The 20,597-nt window shown below is 41.4% G+C and overlaps 2 protein-coding genes across 4 annotated transcripts in view; one reads left to right on the top strand and one right to left on the bottom strand.

The window, feature by feature from the left end:
- Positions 1–3,312: 3,312 nt before the first annotated feature.
- gcdhb (glutaryl-CoA dehydrogenase b) lies at positions 3,313–13,599 on the bottom strand. 3 transcript variants are annotated; one of them, XM_037689427.1, is made up of 12 exons: positions 13,528–13,599; positions 13,057–13,169; positions 12,642–12,674; positions 12,379–12,519; positions 12,103–12,165; positions 11,709–11,879; positions 11,463–11,592; positions 9,782–9,998; positions 9,513–9,616; positions 9,308–9,433; positions 3,856–4,016; positions 3,313–3,775 (listed from the first exon to the last, which is right to left on the bottom strand). In XM_037689427.1, exons 2-12 carry the CDS (start codon positions 13,157–13,159, stop codon positions 3,702–3,704), a joined length of 1,323 nt encoding a protein of 440 aa, XP_037545355.1. In that variant the 5' UTR covers positions 13,160–13,169; positions 13,528–13,599; the 3' UTR covers positions 3,313–3,701. The 3 variants fall into 3 exon arrangements, with proteins under 3 accessions (XP_037545355.1, XP_037545356.1, XP_037545357.1); XM_037689428.1 differs by having other exon boundaries at positions 13,496–13,553; XM_037689429.1 differs by lacking the exon at positions 3,313–3,775 and adding an exon at positions 8,967–8,969 and having other exon boundaries at positions 3,888–4,014.
- Positions 13,600–18,704: 5,105 nt separating this feature from the next.
- Positions 18,705–20,597, top strand: part of LOC119421485 (choline transporter-like protein 2) — a 66,885-nt gene continuing 64,992 nt past the window's right edge. The window contains exon 1 of the mRNA XM_037688837.1: positions 18,705–18,808. Within this exon, the coding sequence (XP_037544765.1) occupies positions 18,781–18,808 (28 nt within the window). The 5' untranslated portion in view covers positions 18,705–18,780. The remainder of the gene's footprint in view (positions 18,809–20,597) is intronic.

Below are 20,597 nucleotides of genomic sequence, written 5' to 3'. Positions count from 1 at the left end.
TCTCCAGCTACAAGTACTTGGGTGTACACATGAATGACAACCTCAGCTGGAGCAACAACACCACCAGCCTGATCAAGAAAGCTCATCAGAGACTCTACTTCCTCAGACGGCTGAGACGAGCTGGTCTGGGAAGCTCAGTCCTCACCTCCTTCTACAGGTGTGCAGTGGAGAGCATCCTGTGCTCCAGCATCAATGTGTGGCATGGAGGCTGCACAGCTGCAGAAAGAAAAGCTTTGCAGAGAGTGGTGAAGGCTGCACAGAAATCTGTTGGAGTCAGCCTCCCCACCATCACAGACATCTACGCCTCTAGATGCAGGAAGAGGGCCACCTGCATCATGAAGGACCCCACTCACCCAGCACACACACTTTTTGCCCCACTCCCCTCAGGAAGGAGGTTGAGGAGCATTAAGTGTAGAACCACTAGACTGAGGAACAGCTTCTACCCTGAGGCTGTTAGACTCATGAATCTCTAACTAGAATAATCACTGTGAAAAACCATATCATGTTGCTGCTGATCTGTTTCATGTTGCTGCTGATCTGTTTCATGTTGCTGCTGATCTGTTTCAATGTTGATGTGTTCATGCGTGCTCATCTGCTCACAGACTCATGTTCATGTTTGTGCTGATGTTCAATGTTTTATGTTATGAGTGCTTAGTGTATATTTAGTTGATGTTTTTCTTAGTTCATATCTTAGATGTTATTACTGTTTTTCTTATACATTTTATTGTTGGATGTAACTGGGACCCTGTGTACATAATTTCGCTCCACCACATGTACCACATGAGGTGCGAATGACAATAAAGAATCTCTGACTCTGACATTATTATTTATATATATGAATGTTTCTGTTAACTTACTTTATATATTCGGGGGCAGCAGCTTGAGCACAGAGGTCCAGACATCTTTCCACAGCCACCTCGTCCAGCTCTTCTAGGAGGACTCCAAGGTGTTCCCAGGTCAACCGAGAGACATAGTCTCTTCAGTGTCCCGGGGTCTCCTCCCAGTCAGATATGCCTGAAGCACCTCAACTGGCTCCTCTGGATGTGGAGGAGCAGTGGTTCTATTCTGAAGTCTCTCCTGATAACTGAACTTCTATCTCTGAGAGTCCAGCTACCCTGTGGAGGAAACTCATTTCAACCTCCTGTATCCACGATCTCATTCTTTCAGTCACTACTCAGAGTTCATGACCATAGGTGAGAGTAGGAATGTAGACCGACTGGTAAACAGAGAGCGTTGTCTTACAGCTCAGCTCCCTCTTCACCACATCGGACCAGCACGGTGTCTGCAATACTGCAGAGGCTGCACCAATCCATCTGTCAGTCTCACGCTCCATTCCTCCCTCACTCATGAACCAAACCTCTGAGATACTTGAACTCCTCCACTTGAGGCAGAACCTCACCCTCGAACATAATTTCAGTTTACGTGATCAAATTCCTAGCATGGATTATTGTCCCAGTCTGCCCCTGGTTAGAACCCAATGTCTGATCGTGACCTTTCTTACATGTAGGTGCAGCCACACACCAACATGGAAGTTGGTACCTCACCTTTTCTTTTTGAGTTAAGAAGTTCACAACTGACAAATGGACATTTCTAATTCTCCTCTTCGCTCCGTGACGAAGGACAACACCTCATGAACCCCATCATGTATGTAAGCTCTACAGGTTTAAACAGGTCACAGAAACTTGTACGTTTTTACATTTTAATACCTTTTAGCTGCATCTTGTATGACTTTAACGTGTCATATCCTACATAAAACATGGCAGACACCAAGTCACATTTCAGAGGCCAAAACCTGCAAATGTTAGTTGGAGCCAGAGTCCCAGAGAACCCTGCTCCACGTCAGGATGTCCTCAGTGTCATGAACACGTTTGTGTTTGAAGTTCTGTGTGCATCATTCATTTACCCATTAGAGATTATTGTATCGAAGAAAGAGGTCTAGATTGCAGGAGTGCCTGAACCACGTGAAACTGGTTACGATTAAATAAACCAGTAGTAAATCCTAAATATTTGGTTTAATCATGAACGTGTTGACAATCAGGCACTTCTGTCAAATATAGGTCAGGTTATTTTTTATTAATACGACCTAGGACATAGTTTTATATAATGACCAGATGAGGCCTTCTTTCTAGTGGCATTTCTGTCTGTCTGTCTTAAGAGCTGTGTCAAGGAGAGATAGGTCTGTGGTTCCTGTGGTGACCCATCTGAAAGTAGTTTTAACTTTACTTCTTAAACAGATTATATGTCTAAGTAGTGGCATTTTGTCAGCTTAGATTTTCACAGACAAGCCGATGTCTCGTCACTGGGGATTTACACGCTGAATGTTTTGTAGTTTGAGAGACGAGTGTTTTTCTGGACCGGAACTGAACAGGGATTAAAGATAAACCTTAAATGTTTTCGATGCAAGATGTTCAATTGGTCAGGAGTTACACTGTGTATCAGAAGAGGTAGTTTTTATTTGTTGTTGTTTCTTTTCTGAGAGCGCAGTGACCAGTGAGTGGAGGGAGCATTTTAATACACTAGCTGTAATGGAGGAGCCAGGGGGTGGCCAGGGGTGGCCTTGACCCCCATAGATCATCTTTGGCCACCCCAATAGTTTGAGGAACATGTACTTTTAATCAACATAAAAACTAGAAAACAGTTTCCTTAAGTGAGAGTGGTCAGTTTACATATATATGATGGTGGCCAGGGCAGCACAGTTGGTGTTGCTTCTCAACAAAGTTGTCGGTTCAAATTCCAGCACAGGACCTTTGTGGGTGGAGTTTGCATGTTCCCTCTGTGCATGCTCTCAAGTTCTATAGGTTTTCTACAGGTACCCCCGCCTCTCGCAGTGATGGCTGGACATGGGCACAAGTGATCCCCCCCCCCCCCCCCCCAAAGAAGCTGGTAAATATGGATGGATGGTGGCAGCCATCTTGGATTTTGACATGGCAACCCAGTTTTTTGAGAGAAACCTTCTTGCACCTAGATGTACCCACACACCAAAATGACCAATTGTACCTCACTTATTTTTCAAGTTATTATGTCGGATGAACAGAGGGTATCTCCAACTCCCCCTCTTCGCTCCATGATGTGGGAGAACAAACTCTCCAACTTGCTGTAGACCTTATGGCATAAAGGGGAGGGACGTTGGTATTTCAGGGGGTACCTTCAACGAGGACCCTACAAAATGTTCATGTTCACTCTAAACGTATTGTCCTGCACGCACGTATCGTTTTAAATTATCTCTTTATTGAAATGACCTCAGAGTTACTATTTTAGTGTCATAGTTTGTAAAGTGCTGGAAGTAATACCCACCTGTAACACGATCTCTTACACTAATTAACATTTAGCACAAAAAGCTTCACATGCAATTACAAACACTCTACGGACAGTCAGGATTTATAATGACAGTTTTAAATACAAATACAGCAACAACGGTACTGTTTAGGTTTTCCCCAGACTGTCCACACTTGTTCACTGCCGTGATAAAACATCATTCAATGAAATACAAGAACTGCTTCTATTTGTGGAAAAATAACCATCTTTAAATTAAAAAACTTGACTTCAGAGGTTCTTACAATCTTCATCAGCTTAAAAGTTCTAAAAATGTGTATTTCTCTCTGATTAAAGCACTCAATTTTTTGCAAACCCATAAAAAGCAAAAACACTTTTTTCTTCCAAACCGATCTGGCAGAGTTGTTTGTTGCAGCAAACGATTGGATCTATTTGTCGACGGTGAAGGACTGCAGTCCTGTGATGGCTCTGCCCAGGATTAAAGCGTGGATATCATGAGTACCTGGAGGAAGAACAAACAAATATTAGACCAGACGAACGACGGCGGCTCTCTGTGGAGGCGGATGCACCTTCACGCCTCACCTTCGTATGTGTTGACAGCCTCCAGGTTCATGACGTGGCGGATGACGTGGTACTCGTCTGCGATGCCGTTGCCTCCCAGCATGTCTCTGGCCTGCCTGGCGACATCCAAGGCTTTACCACAGCTGTTCCTCTTCAGCATGGAGATCATCTCTGGAGCCGCTCTGAGCAGAACCAGGGATTAAAACAGAAAAACATCTTTGGACTCAAATCTTCTCTAGTAAGTCAAGTTTATTTATAAAGCGCTTATCACAGACATAACATCACAAAGAACTGTACAATAAAAATCAACACTAAAACATACAAAGAATAAAACGAGCATAAGAACTTCAAGAAGCACAATAATAAAATCATGAGATAAAAGCCTGGGAGAATAAAAGTGTTTTCAGTTGCTTTTTAAAAACGTCAACAGAGTCAGCAGAACGAAGCTGCAGGGGCAAACTGTTCCACAGCCTGGGGGCCACTGACTGAAAGGCCCTGTCCCCTTTAGTTTTCAGCTGCGTACGTGGAACATCCAAGAGGTTCTGTGACTGGGAGCGAAGGCCACGAGCAGCAGAGTGTTTCAGAGTATTTGGTTAAAAGCTGGCAAAGACACACAGGGGCCTGGCCATTTAAAGCTCTGTACGTCAGCACAAGAACTTTAAAACGGATTCTAAACTCCACTGGGAGCCAGTGCAGTGAATATAGGACCGAGGTGATGTGACAGTATTTGCTGGATTTGGTGAGAAGCAGTGTTGTTTTCGTTAACGATGACGATGACGAAAACTTTTCGTCGACGCCCCCTTTTTTCATGACAATAATGAGACGGTAACGAAATAAACATTGCTCTTTAATGACTAAAACATGACGAAATGTGTGTGAGTTTTCGTTGACGAGATGAGACTGTACGAAAATGTTTGTCGGTGGTCCGTCAATAATTTAGAATGCACAATATTTCTGCCCATTGGTCACACCCACTGCTACCCAACCGCGCTGATGCACCGCGCGCTCACCTTTGACTTCATTTCAAACTGGACCATGGCAGATGCTGCACGTTTTATGAAGGGGCTCGGTGGACGCAAACCCAGAAAGGATTTATGGACTTATTTTGTATTTAACCCAACTGAAAGAAGAACCGAATGTATCGTCGAGGGAGACGGAGGTAAATGTAGATTTAAACTTGGTGGAAAAAACACGACAAATCTTAAGCGGCACCTGAAGGCTCACCACCCTGATATTTTTTCCAAGGTAAGTTAGTTACAACTACTATTTTTGTAATGTACATACATGCAATGTTACTTGACAAACCAAACGGGTTGTGACACATTTCACAACTCCAGTTTCGTGTAAACTTAATGTTTTTTTAATTTTATTTTTATAAATCCTGTCCTTGCTTGCGCACGTGGATGCTAACTTCGTGCTATTAGCTTGTTTGTTGTGCTAATCTAACGTCGGCTACTGTTACGTGTAAAACATGCAGGGATGTATGGTATTTTTGTTGTTTATTTATTTCATACTTACTTTAAAGACCAGATACAGTGTGTATACAGTACTTAAGTGTTCTGGGGTTGACTTATTCATTTTAGATTTCAAAACTTCCAGTGGCATATTTCATACTTTAAGAGAATAAGAAGAGATATATTTTATTATTTTGGTTTAGAATGTTTGCACAAGTTAAAGATAGTCAAGGTTTAGGACAGTCTGTTTTTATGTCTTCATTGTCCTGGTTGAAAAGTTTGAGTTTAACATGTGTGTTCCCTTTTATTATAATATTGGGCATTTGTACTTCATTGCACTTTAGCACATTTTGAGAAATAAAGCCACAAAGTGAGAATGTTTTTGTTTTGGGCATTTTTGGAGTACCAGTATTTGATTCCACTATTAAAACAAATTACTCAAATTAATTTGTAAAGACTAATATGTTTTCTATTTATTTTAAAGACTAAAACTAGACTTAAAATTTTAAAGTTTTTGTCGACTAAAGCTGGACTAAAACCATTAAATATAGAAATGACTAAAACTGACTAAAACTAAGAAGTATTTTTGTCTAAAAGACTAAGACTAAAACTAAAATCAAAATGGCAGTCAAAAACAATACTGGTGAGAAGTCTGGCAGCTGCGTTCTGAATTACTTGTAGACGTGAAACAGAAGACTTGTCCACGCAGGTAAAAAGGGCATTACAGTAGTCCAGACGTGATGACACAAAAGCGTGAATAATTTTCTCTAGGTCAGTTTTGGAGACCAGAGGTCGTATTTTAGAAACGTTTCTTAAATGAAAGAAACAAGAACGGGAAATAGCTCTAATGTGAGACTCAAAGCCTAATGAGTCAAATGTGACTCCTAAGTGTTTTACTTTTGATTTGGCTACTGGGCAGAAAGAGGCAATTTTCTGATTGATTTTTGGGTAAAGGTGACTGGGAGGAGTAATCAAAGTCTCTGTCTTACTGGTGTTTAAAACCAGGAAGTTACTGGCAAGCCAGTCACTGATACGGGACAAACATTGGACAAGGATGGCCAATTTATCCAGCCGGTGTGGTCTCAATGAAAAATACAACTGAATGCCATCAGCATAAATATGATAGGAAATATCAGAAAAGGATTGAATAATGCTGACAAGTGGGATAATATAAAAGGAAAACAAAAGTGGACCCAGAACTGAGCCTTGTGGCACCCCACAAGGGGGCATAATCAGAGGAGAACCTGTCCGTCTTGATGCAGAAAGTTCTGTGAGATAGGGATGATGTGAGCCAGTCCAAAGCTGAGCCAGAAATACCAGCCACAACCTTCAGTCTGTTTAATAAGGTTGTGTGCTCAACGGTATCAAAGGCAGCACTAAGATCTAACAGGACCAACACAGAGCATTTTCCTTCATCAGCAGCCATTAACAGATCGTTGTGGACTTTTACTAGAGCAGTTTCAGTGGAATGGTTTTAGAAAACCAGACTGAAAGGGATCAGAGATGTGTAACTGACAGAACCAGGATCTGAGTTGGGTTTCTACAACTTTTTCAAGTAACTTACTGAGAAAAGGCAGTTTAGAGATGGGACGGAAGTTGGAAAGGGAGCCAGAATCAAGGTTAGGCTTCTTTAAGAGAGGGGTCACTTCTGCCGTTTTAAAATACGATGGGACGGACCCTTTGTTCAGGGAGTTGTTAATTATCATCAACACTGTTGGACCAGTACAGGCCAGAGTCTGGACAAGCCAAGAGGGAGGTAATATTTCCAGTGAACAATACAAAGTTTCATTTTGGCAATTAATGATGTCATATCTACACCTACAGGTTACTTTGAAGAGTATAAATCAACTTTATTATTAGTAGTAGTAATTTTCTAGATTGACTGACTGAACTGTGGCTCTGCTTTGCTTTACTGGTTGACAGAATCAGAATAAACTTTATTATCATTGCACCGACGTACTGAGAGATTATGTTCGTGCAGTCATCCAAAAGATGGGCGGAGTGCACGTGGCTGCTGTTCCTGAGCGTGACTCCTTATTCTTTAGATAAAAAAGGGGAAGGCCATGAGGAGAGGACAGTGGTAATACAAAATAGATCTCTTCACACCTTGTCCTTGTCAGGACACAATTTAAGACGGGGGTGTCAAACTCACAAAACGGGGCCAAAATTAAAACATTTTTCAAACTAAGGACCAATTTCAGAAACTACATGAACTCAAATCAGAAACCAAACATATTTTCTTGGTCACAGGTTCCTCAACAAGAGTTTGATTGTCTCATTTGATGTTCTCTGGTGTGCTTTCTACATCATAATCAAAGATTACTGAAAAAATTAAAGAGATAGAAGTATTCTACATTTCACATATCTTGGGGGCCAGATGTCAGCGAGGGCCACATTTGGCCCCCGGGCCTTGAGTTTGACTCATTTGATTTAAGATATCAAAAAACTCTACCAGCAGCACATTTATAGACACATCACATATGTATCTGATGACAAGATGGTGAGATTTGTCCATGCAGCACTTCCAGATAGACCATAGTCCTGATAAGATGTTGGTGTCAGCCAGTACAGCTCTGATAAACCTTCACAGAAGTTCTTGGGGTGGGGTGGGGGGGGGGGGCGTTGTGTGGGGGACAGATAGAGCAAAGCCTTCTTAGTTTACACATGTCCCAGGAGAAATCTGATAAGTTGGCCAGCTTCAAGGCCGAACGAGGGAGTCAGATTCAGTTAAGCCACAGTTGTTACTTTTTTCAGGCAGACTGTTATTTCTCGTCAGCCTAGAGTCTTAAAGGGAATCACGATGATCCAAAATGGCTGGATTTGTGGGCATTCCACTGGTCCGTCCTTATTAGCTTCCACCAAGGTCGTCCCCAACATGCTGGCGAGTCCCAGAAGCCGCAAGTGGCCTACGATTCTCACAAATCGCTTCCATCTTACGGTTGAGCTCGTAAATCAGCTGAGTCTGCTCGAAGCACGAACCAAACCTTCACATAAGGTCGGCAGCTTTGCCACGGCCCGACCTGCTGCCGCCGTCTTCTTTAACAGCCGATAACACGGGTATCTGACGGTGCTAAAAAGCAGAAACCCTGCTATCATAAATCCAATGATATAAACATCTTCGGCGTCCTCCTGAGACAACACAGAAAGGCACATCAACTTCCAATCCGCCCACGGATCCATGGCGTACCCACGTGCGTCTCAGCGGGGCATGAGGGCTCTCCAGGACCCTGGCGCTTGGTTGAAAAAAATGTTATCACTTGCGTTGAAAGTCCAGCTGACCAGATCCATGATGGTAATTTAGGATTTGGAAGAGGAGTAAACAGAAGCTCCGATACGCAGGCCAGAGAGAGAAAAAGCAGGAGGGAGACAGGAGAGGGGAGAAAGGCGTCCGTCTTGCTCGAGAGTGAGGGAGGAAACAGCAGCATCAGTTTAATCCCTGCATCATTAGCTTGGATGGCTTTTAAAAGACCACAACAAAACAACTTCCTCATTTTTACAGATGACGGAGATCCGTCCAGGTCACGATCAAAATGACAGAAATCCGTTGCGTCGATGGAGAACTTTAATCCATGCAAAACGTTTGTGTGGCAACTGCTCATTGTGGTGAGAGCAGCACGAACTCTGTCCCACCGCAGTGTTTGAATCAGGTGGAGGTCTGGACTTTACCTGCACCTACACTTTCTTATTCATGCACTCTTCTTTAAACAACCTGGACTGGAGCATTTTTCTATTTGTAAAATGACGACGTTTAATCTGACTGCTGATATATTTTCTCCTCGGCTTTGTGCCAACACACACGTATGATCAACACCAACACACTTCGACCCTAATATTGAACATCACAGGTTTGTCCACACGTTGACGTGTGAGCCCGTTTTTCCAGCTGTAAAAACAAAATCAACAGGAATTATCTTCCACAGTCTGAACTCCTAGATGTCCTCTTGGTTTAAGGACAGACCCTCTGGACAGCTCTGCAACACCACCGTGCATCGACACTTAATCTGGGAGGTGGTCCTTACTTTTTCTCGTCTATCAGTCTGCCCAGCTGCAGACAGGACTGCAGGCCGATGGTGATCTCTGTCAGCATGTCGGCCATCTTCTTCTGCATCAGCTGATTCCTGGCCAGAGGCACGCCAAACTGGATTCTAGTTTAGCAAACATTAAAAACACGATTTTATCTCCTTAATCATTAAACATTTTACTGCAGTAAAGAGACGACCTGACCTGTCGAGCGTGTACTGACGAGCGGCGTGGAAACAGAACTCTGCAGCACCCAGGGCCCCCCATGCAATACCATACCGAGCGTTGTTCAAGCAACCAAATGGACCCTGGAGGCAAGGAAGGGAACTTTTATTATTTTCCACTAAAACATCAAAAGAACAAAGCTCCTAAATGCATTTCATTAATTTATTATGGATGTAAGTGATCACATATACAAATATTAAGAATCTATTACAATACTATTACGATAAAATCAACAATAGTTCACTCACCCCCAGGCCGGAGGCTTTAGGCAGCAGGTTCTCCTCAGGAACCTCTACATCATCTAAGAGGATCATCCCGGTGGCCGAGGCTCTCAGAGAGAACTTTCCTTCGATCTTCGGTGTGGAAAAGCCCTTCATGCCACGCTCCAAGATGAAGCCTCGCACCTTCCCATCGTCACATTTAGCCCAGACCACCGCAACGTCTGCCACCGGGGAGTTGGTGATCCTGAATGTGAGGGGGGGACACGGTAAGGTTCTTCCTGTAAACAAAACTATTTATAGGCTCTAAATCTAATGATGGGGACAAAACTGATTTATTGATGGAAAATTACCTGTTTATTATTTTAATATGTTCTGTGGTGGAAATGTGAACATGTATGTCACTGCATACTTTAAAACTGAACAAAATCAGGACGCACACACACACACACACACACACAAGTCCAGAACATGAACTGTGGCTCCAGTACTCTCTGGTAAGGAGCACCACCATGTGGACAGCGACTGACACAAGTTCTTCTCTCACACGAACTAAAAACGTGTCAAATACAAGATCTATATTTTAAAACATCTAAGCTGTTTTTTTGACATTATTGGAAAGGCCACACGGTCAGAGAAATTCCCAAAAACTTCAACAATAATAAGTCAAATAATTCCTCTCAAACTGAGGCGCCTTCATCCCACCCGAGCGTCGTGCGTGAGGTTTTGTAAAAGTTGATTCACTTCTGCTCCACCTCTGAGTAACAGAGTAAAGTAGTCACAGAGTTGAGTTGGTGAGTATGTAACGCCTAACGAAAGATGCTGGTTCCACGCCACGATGTTGGACTCATCATGTGACACTGAGCTGCTCCCAACCTGCGTCTGTCTTATCGTGTGACTGACCACATGTTAACACAGCTGGCTTACAATGTTAGCAGTGCTTTTGCGGTTGCACTTAGCTGTTACGTCGATCTGCAGCAGTGGAACTACATCCAACAAACATTACTTACAAACGTAGATCAATCAATTACATATTAGGCTTTCAGTCAATATCCAGAGGATCAGGTTAAAGTATTGTATCCAGTTCGAAAATTAGTCAAGAGGGCAAAAGATTTTCTGCAGGATGTTATCTTCTCCTTGTGAGGTAAAGCTAAAAAATATAAGGATGACTTTTTATATGCACTTATTAGTAAAACTAAATCCATCCACAACACTTAATAAAGTGTGGGCAGCAACATAAATAGTAAATGGACTGTACTAGTATTTTTAAATCTCATCAAGACACTCAAAGCTCTTTACAACACAATCTGTGCCTCATTCATACAGCACTCTACTAGATCTATACAAAGACTAATCAGAGCTTTATCACATTCACACACTGATGGGACACACATCGGAGGCAGTGAGGGGTTCAGTGTCGTGCCCAGGGACACTTCAACGAGTGCTGGTGGAATCGAACCCTCAACTCTCACATTGGAGGACGACTGCTCTAACCACTCAGACACAGCTGCCGCAACATAAAGGCAAGTAGAAAAAGAAGTGCAAAGCAGAAACAGATGTTTGCGCTCATGTGGACACTATATTTACTTACACACACAAAAAGTATTCAAATAAAACTGCAGTAAACAAAGAAACGTGGTAGTAGAGATTTAAACTGAATTCATTCTGAAAAACTGACTGGACAACTAACTCCCCAAATCTCCTCACCCACCAGGTCTTTGAGCCGGTGAGGGTGTAGGTGCGGCTGGTCGGATTATATTTGGCTCTTGTTTCCATGCCGCCGGGGTCACTACCGTGGTTTGGTTCCGTCAGGCCGAAGCAGCCCAAAATCTCTCCGCGAGCTGCGAGAAACAGACGGCAGAACGCACTCAAACACAACATGTACCTCAGATGTCAGTCGGCACAACAGATCACAATCCTGTGACATCATCGAGGCTTTCTGTTGTTTTCTTCTTACCCAGCTTGGGCAGATATTTGTGTTTCTGCTCTTCTGTGCCATAGGCATTAATAGGATGCATGACCAGTGAGGACTGCACGCTCATGACGGACCGATAGCCACTGTCCACCCTCTCGACCTCTCTGGCGATCAAGCCGTACGCCACGTAGCTCGTCCCAGCACAGCCATAACCTGAACAGCAAACACAGGAAGAGGAGTTTGCATTAGGAAAGGCAAGAAAATAAAAGAACATATACTGAGCTGGGACATTAGACGTGAACACACAGTGGTGACTCAAAACACTAAGGTTCAGTGGGTACTGGGCCAAAGTTCATGACGTGCAAGCGATGAGAAAGAACAGATTTCTGACTTAAAATTTCACAGTAAAATTCTAGTTTTGTGCATTCAGACTGACCTTTAATAGTTGGGCCCAGAACTCCCATCTCTCCCATCTCAGACACTATTTCTCTGTGGAACACTGAGAACAAAAGCCCAGTTACAAAAATGCTTTTCTCCCACCACAACATAAAAAGAGACAAACTCACTAAGTATCTCTCTGCAGCACTGACAATATCAAACTCTCATTAAAAACACATCGTCGTGCACAAGACCACGCCGTGAAAGAATAAAACCACTCGGTGAATGAAAAGTCAAGTTATGAATTTACAACTTTAGCAAACTGCTCTCGCACCTTCATTCCTGTTTGCCATCAGGATGCGAGGCATCAGCTTCTCCTGGCAGTAGGTCCGAAAGGAATCCCTGATCATGATCTCCTCCTCTGTCAGCTGGCCCTCGAGGTCCAGGGCATCCTGCCAGTTGAACTGGACTTTAGCTGGCGAACATGTTACAACAAGAACAATTTAAGACCTTTAAAACAACAGCAAACGTCTCTTTTGACAAGAGATTCAGTTTAATGACGTTTTGGATTCTGTTTGGGTGGTTGTCGACACCTACGTGTTTTAGATTTCTGTTCAGACTTCTGCGCATCTAGAAGTAAAGAAAAGAGAAAAACATCTTGTTATACAACGACAGACCGTGTGGTTTAATTTCTATTGATTTCTAATGTAAAGGAACCCTTTGTAGAAGGAGTTCGTGCAAACATGCAGGGATATTTCATAAAACCTAACCCACCAACACTCATGTGTTGCATCATATTTTAACTTTTTACAGGCTCATTCTGCATAAATAGAAGAAAAATTTATTAATCACTGATTCAAATAAATTGTTTAAGTCAAGAGGGTAACACCTTTTGAAGCAAACGCACTGAACAACACAATAAAACTGGTGATGGTATCAAGCTCTTGGTCCCATCTGGACCACGTGTGTCTGAGACCTGACCCCCACCGTGACAGAACCACAGAGTACTGACCGTGTTGGGCCGGTGCCGCGGTGCCTTGTGTTCTGGAGGCCGAGACGAGGACACATCTGTGGGGGTTCCTCAGGACACGACACACAGCGCTCCTCAGAGCCATGACTGCACGTCTGTGTTAGATACATGACCATAAATAATTTCATCATGAGCGCAATAAATTACTGAACTGTTGGGTTGTGAGCGACAGAAGTTGCATGTTATTCAGACGCTGTTTTGTTCTGTGCATATGAACACAGAAGCAGTCAGACTGGACCTCGACAGTTCTTAAAGTAGTGCAGCTAGTTAGCCAACACCTGTGCGGTTAGCTAACTCGAGGCTAACGCGCTAACGTTAGCAACTTGAGAGTAAATAAGAAAAAACATAAAGTTAACTAAAGTAACAGCGCTCACTATGTGTTACAAAATATAAACACAACAGCGGTATGATAAACATTTACGTGTGTAACTTGGGATAATTAAACCCTCTTACTCCTCGCTCCGCTTGTAAGTCTTTCACAACTCAGCGGCGCTAAACGTCAAAACAGAATGTTACGTCATCACGTAATGCACGTCAAGCAGGAAGTGTCATGGTTTAGCGTGGCAAAATGACAGTTTTAGTAAAAAGTTCTATATATTATTTGGTATGTGTGACGGGAAATAAATTGTATACAAATAAGGGAAAATAATAAAATAAATAAAATTATGTTGTTTTAATTTTAAACACTGCGCTCATCAGTTATGGCTGACAGAAAATAGAGGGCTCTGATTGGCTTATTTCAGGGGCGTGCAGAAGCGTCTGTTACAATGAAGTAGATTCAAATATGATTATTATTACTAGACAATATGTCAGTTTTATGATGACTTTGCTCATTATATATTGTTGATTTGTTTTCTTAGGGTCCATTATCAGAAAGCTGTTTCATTAATGATCTTCAGATCTATCCGTCAGCTGTTCCATCGTATTTTTAATGTCATATTTTTATGTCAGTCTTATCTTCTTAATAGTTATGATAGTGAACCCACAGCTTTCTTGTTTTCTTGCCCTTCTTTTGTTTAGTGAGACAAACAGAAAGTCAAATATAAAATGCGAACTGCAGTGTAATGACAAATTTTAATCTATGCTAAAACTGACCCCTGTTTTGCCCTAGATGAGTAGATTACATTGTTTTTATTGTGTAAACTTAACAGATCCATTTATTTATCATTAGCTTAGATTTTACTGGATTAGTTTTGTTTGTTTTTTTGCATTTTCATATTTTCGGTTCATGTATTTGCTGATTGTCTTGCACTTTGGTCAACTATGATTGTTTTGGTAAATGTGCTATAGAAATAAACTTTGCTTTGACTTCCCAGTAGCATAATGGGCTTACATTTTACTTTTGTAAAAGTAATTGTATCTATATCTATTTGAAAGTAAAAGTGCATTTTACTTACAATTTACAATTTATGCAAGCCCATTTCTACAATTTTTGTATAAACTTATCTAAGTATTATGAGATACTGTACCATCATAATCATAACAGTAGCTGCTTCATAATTAGGACTAATTTATAAATACAAGATCCCAGTGGCTGCAATGTGTGTTTATAAGATTTAAGTCTACAAGACACATTTCACATTTTGGTTTACAGTCATCTTTGCCATGAGAAATAATTTACTACTTTTAATTTACATTTAAACCACAAACTTCAAATCGTTTTACTGAGATTTTAGGTGAACGTGAACGTGCCATCCCCACTGTGAAACATGGTGGCGGCAGCATCATGCTGTGGGGATGCTTTTCTTTAGCAGGGACAGGAAAGTTGGTCAGAGCTGAGGGAAAGGCGGATGGAGCTAAATACAGGACAATCCTGGAAGATAATCTGCGAGAGGCTGCAGACTTGAGACTGGGGTGTCGGGTCACCTTCTAAAACCACCAGAAGCATCCGACTGGAGCTGCGATGGAACGAGTTAGATCCAAGCAATCTCCCAGTTAAACTTCAGACCTAAGTGAGAATCTATATCACATAAAATCTCTGGTCAAACGGTTTATGGATGTAATGTGACAAAAAGTGGACAAAGCTTTTTTATGGCACTTTTTATTAGCTTCACATAAAAAATAAAAAAAAATAAAAATATATATGATGTTTACATTCAATCTTTCTCACTAATCTACAGTCAAAATGCATTTCAGAAATAATCCTCAAAATGAAACAGCCTGCAAAACAGTGACAGAGTAATGCAACAAAATCCATCCATCCATCCATCCATCCATCCATCCATCCATCCATCCATCCATCCATCCATCCATCCATCCATCCATCCATCCATCCATCCATCCATCCATCCATCCATCCATCCATCCATCCATCCGCAGCTTCACAATGGTCCGAGGCTGGAACAGTATCTCTGGGCCACGCTGTCATGGTTTTTTTTTATTTAGAGGCCACATCACAGCTCAGTCGAATCAATCCTGCGACAACACCAAGCTCAGAAGAAGATTTCACTGTAGAGGCAGCGAGAATAGTAATTATACGAGGCAGTTTTTCAGGCAGGTCTGACGGGAACCCGGCAAAACGCTGCTTCAAGATCTGCCTCCATCTTGCGCCTCTCCCAGTTGATTGTATTGTGTGTTTTAAATGTAGACGTTGCAACTTCTGGTTGCACAAGTTTAGTCTTTGTTATGATCAGTTAGCGCTAAAGTGATTTTGCACCAAGTGTTTGTGTAATGTCAAGTGTAGCGCTACGTCTAAAGCATCTTAGCTAGCACCTCTATAATGCGTGCCGCTAGCTTGGCGCTACTTCTTGTTGCTCTCTAAAATAGCTTTTGAATCAAGTGTTTACAAATGTAGGTAAAAGTAGATGTTTAACAACCCGTCAAAATACAGCAGAATGCAGGAAATGGCATCTATTCAAACATTTCTGAGGGAGGACCCCCAGTGTGGACCCCCCACTTTACAAATGCTTCTGACGCCAATCGTGGGAGGAAACTGGAGCACCCAGAGAAAACCCACGTGTGCACAGAGAGAACATGCAAACTCCACCAAGAAAGGCCCCGGGCTAGGATTTGAACTGGCAACCTTCTCGCTGAGCGGCAGCAGCTCTACCAGCTGAGTCACTGTGCAACAAGTTATTATTTTAAATGTTTTTGCTAAGGGGCCATTAAAAACTCCCTAAGGTGCCACAGATGACACAATGCATTGGTTTTCACAGAGTGAACCACATGCAGCATGTCTATGCACTGCTCTGTTTGTTTGATTGATATATTTATTAATATTTAATTTGTTGAAAAAACATATGATTACAAACTTTTTTCAAACATGTTTAATGTCTCCCCTGCCCCCACACTTTGACTGAAGGGAAGTGTAAGTGCTCGCTAACAAAGCAGGGATAAATAAAGCTACAATATTACTTTGGCGCTTTTAAGTGCCAAAATATTATAAATGATTAGGCAAACAATAAATTCTTGACACCACTGAAGAATTATCAACAGTATTAGTTTAATAAATATGGATGAAACATTATCAAAGTGAGGAAACATCGCCATCTAGTGGCTCAATGTGTCACCTGCACAGAATCATTGGAACGTGTCTCTTTCTTTATGACTGGAAGAATAACTAAATTAATTAATTCATTATTATACAGCATGCTGACTATTATTTTTTAAGTACACCAGTAGCTACAGACGTGTTTAAATCTTTGAACGTAGAAAATAATGACAAGCGTGGCTTAAAATTATTCCAAAAACAAGTAAAATCTCACTTTAGTAAAATAATATGGAACTGATCATTTTAACAGACTGGTTTTTGATTTCACTTTAGTGGTGACTTACAAACATATTTAATAAATGTCTGCCATAAGGCTTCTTTATGGCTGTACTGAAGCCACAGACCTCTTCTTTTATTCTCTCTCTCTGATTAGAAAAACAGATAAAATGCAAATTACATATTTATTTTAAATTGCCATTAAGCTAATCACAGTGAAAACAAAGGCAGTGGTGTCAAACTCGCTTGCAAAAGTGGCTAAAATGAAAACCCTTTTCAAACTAAGGGCCTGTTTCAGAATCTACATGAGCTCAAATCAGATACCCAGCATCTTTTCTTGGTCACAGAGTTTGATTGGTCTCATTTGATGGTCTCTGTTGTGCTTTTGACATCATAATCAAAGATTACTGAAAAAATTCAAGAGATAGAAGTATTGTACGTTTCATCTTGGGGGCCAGATAAGATGTCAACGAGGGCCACATTTGGGCCCCGGGCCTTAAGTTTGACACATGTGCTTTAAGGCATAACAACATGATTATTTTGCTGAAATACTATTTTGCACAATTCCTTCAATGCAGCAACATTTGGAGAAGGAAATGGTGTCACGTTGCTTCACTCTCTTTGTGTAAAAAATAAGACAAACCTTCTATACAACCAAATAAATGAAATATCCTTACGCAATAATTTAAGTAATGTTTCACTCTGTTCACATTTGATTTTAGAGCTATACATTACAGAGTTGATATAAATGATTTAAAATAAGATAAGACCATTTATCCAATAGGAACAAGACTGTACAGATAAAAAACATTGTTAACAGAAAAAATGTATGCGTGTGTGTTATTTGTAAAGTATCTTAATATATAAACTTATATTTTGCACTATTTTCATATATGTACATTGACTACAATATTGGCAGTAGTCAATTATACATACATAAATGTATATATTTGGTATAGTTTAGATTAGTTGTTTAATATGGGTGCTGTGTGTGAAGCTTTTTCTATTTCTGTTTGTATTTCTATGCTCTTGCTTTATGTTGGTGTCAGTCAGGTCTCCTTTTCACCTTTCCAGCTTGTCCAAAATGCTGCAGCTCGACTCTTAACAGGAACTCGTTTGATCATATTTCACCAGTTTTGTCCTCCTTCACTGGCTCCCTGTAGTATCAGAATAGGTTTTAAAATTCTCCTGTTGACCTTTAAGTGCATTAATGGCCTTGCACCCTCTTATCTCTATGACATAACCATATGTTTCTTCTCAGGTGCTGAGATCACCTGATCAGCTGCTTTTGGTTGTACCAAAAACCAGGTAGAAGCTCAGAGGAGATCGGGCTTTTTCAGTCACGGCCCCTAAACTCTGGAACAATCTGCTCCCCAACATTAGACAGGCCGCTTCACTTCCTGTTTTTAAGTCTCTTTTAAAAACACGTCGCTGACTTTTAGCACAGTGTGATTTGATTTAGTATTTTATTATGCTTTTTAAAAAATGCTTTTAATTAATTTATGGTATTATTTTTCATTAAATTACTGCCATTGATTGTTATTGTTAACCACTTTGGTAACTGCTGCTGTTTATAAATGGGCTTTATAAATAGATTTGACTTGACTGTTTCAGATGTAAAATTTGGATTTGCTTATATTTTGAATACAGACTTTGTTTGAGTGATTCAGCATTAGACTGATTTGATTTTGTTGCCACTTTCAATCAACCCTGTTCATTCAATTATGATTACGTCATTGATAAAAAAGCACTTAAACGAGTCACACGGATCTCAGATAACGGTGCTAAAAATTAACCTTGTCGCGGGCAGCGATTGGTTGAGCGTCTTGTCAATCACGCTCTACTGCTTTCTGATTGGTCCAACCGTTGGCAATAGAACCGCCCATTAAATGTTTACGGGACTCCCAAGAGTTTTGGAGCGGACTTGAACTAAAAGTCGCGTTTTGGCCACGGCGGAGTCTGGAAATATGCTGTAGCTGTCGCCTGCTGAGCTTCAGAGGATGGAACTGGACGAAAAACCGAAATATGGTAATTGTTCAAAGCTCCACTCGGCCACGCTTCTCGTTTGTCCCGTGAACATATGTCGATTTGTTCAGGCGCGAGACGATATTTCACGAAACAGCTCGAGTTTCTTCTTTTACGGTTTTTATTGTTGTAGCAGAATGAGGGAGTTTAAAGAGTTTTCGGACCTCCTGAATGAGTATCTGAACAGCTGCTTTTCCACATAAGGTTTTAATTTAATGCCGTTTTATTTTCGCTTTGGAGTCTATTAATAAGTTTTTGGAGCAGCTCTCGCATGCACATTGTTTGTCCAGTTGCTGCCACATTCCTCAGACTGGTATGAGAAGCACCAGCAGCTTGAACCATCTACAGAGCTCAGCCCAGTTGGAAATACCTCCAGTAATTGTCAAGCAGGCGCCTCCAATCTCATGCAAGTCTCTGTTTCGTTTCATAAAACCAACATCTGTTCAGCTGCTTACCACAGCTGTTCTAAACAGCTGTAAGTGGGAAAAGACGCAGTGAATTTGTTGTGTTTGCACACAGTGCTGCATGCAGTGGTGGACACAACAGTCCAGTTATTGTGCAGTTTTCATCCCAGCTCTGCAGGATGCAGAACAAATGTAAACAGTCCTATTCGCTGGCATCTTTCTGCACACACCCTTTCCCACTCTCTCTGCCACATGATGGCTAACGGAAGTGGACTAATATTTCCCAGCTTCTTGAAACTTGAGACCAGCTTTGAAAAGCCCACTTGCGAACTGTGGTAGGCGCTGCCCAAGTTCTGTGTGCTGGGTGAATTTCAGGCTTTGGAGAAACCTCAATGGGAGGATGTGAAGCAGCTCAGCAGCCATGCCCTCCTGATTAGATGTAATTATGTCTGCTATATTTGGGTGGGTGGTTTGAATCTTTACCAAGCTCACTAACGTTGTTTCCATCTCGTGTGTTGCAGGTTTAGTTTCTATTTGTTCCAACTAATTTCCTGCCGTGCACAGTTTACCTTTTTCTATCCAACAGCTAAAACTTGTCTATCACCTCATACATCCGTTTCTGACAGATGTTCTTGATAAAACCACAGGAAAACATGTGAGTCAAAGAAGTGCCTTGTACTTCTGCAAATTGCCCCAAACACAGAGACATGTAGCGTGAAACAGGTTTGAGGTCAGGAAAGATCTGTGAGACAAGAAAGTACCCTCAAATACCAACATTTGGCTTTTAGTTGTACGACGGACAGAGAGAGGCAGAAAGCACTCTCACCTTAATGTTCTTGTTGAGACAACTCAAAGTTAGTGACTCAGTCCATCTAGTAAAGCCATGTCAGTCCCTTACATTAACATTAATGTTAGTTTCAAATCTGCCCGTGAAAGCAAGTTAAGTGAGCAGTTATGTGTACACTATGTTGATCAGTAATCGAGTATTAAGGCCAAACACAAAACGACCAGTTGTGTTTGAATTTACTTCATCGTGTTTTCTTGAAACATTTTGCAACAGATTCCAAACCAGGTTGAACGACTTCAGTTTGGAGAAACAGATTTAATTCTGACTGCCTGCACGAGCTAACAGATAAAGGGAGATCAAGATCAAAGTAGATCACTGAGGTCCTAAAGCAACTCATCTCCAAAATATGTAGCTGTTTACCTTGAACAATAAGTGAACAGTACCTACCTACCTACCTACCTGCATCCATCCATCCATCCATCCATCCATCCATCCATCCATCCATCCATACATCCATCCATCCATCCATACATCCATCCATCCATCCATCCATCCATACATACATCCATCCATCCATCCATCCATCCATCCATCCATCCAT

This window comes from Nematolebias whitei, chromosome 15 (assembly GCF_014905685.2).
Source record: "Nematolebias whitei isolate Nwh7 chromosome 15, NemWhi1, whole genome shotgun sequence".
Taxonomy (NCBI): domain Eukaryota; kingdom Metazoa; phylum Chordata; class Actinopteri; order Cyprinodontiformes; family Rivulidae; genus Nematolebias; species Nematolebias whitei.
Note: the sequence above shows the minus strand (reverse complement) of the source record. Positions and strands in the feature narration are given on the sequence as shown.

Coding starts and splice junctions, on each gene's coding strand:
- gcdhb (XM_037689427.1), bottom strand. CDS start 13,159: ATGGCTCTGAGGAGCGCTGTGTGTCGTGTCCTGAGGAACCCCCACAGA. Junction 11,593..11,708: donor CAAATATCTGCCCAAGCTGG/GTAAGAAGAAAA, acceptor TGTTTCTCGCAG/CTCGCGGAGAGATTTTGGGC. Junction 9,434..9,512: donor CGTCAGTACACGCTCGACAG/GTCAGGTCGTCT, acceptor TTGCTAAACTAG/AATCCAGTTTGGCGTGCCTC.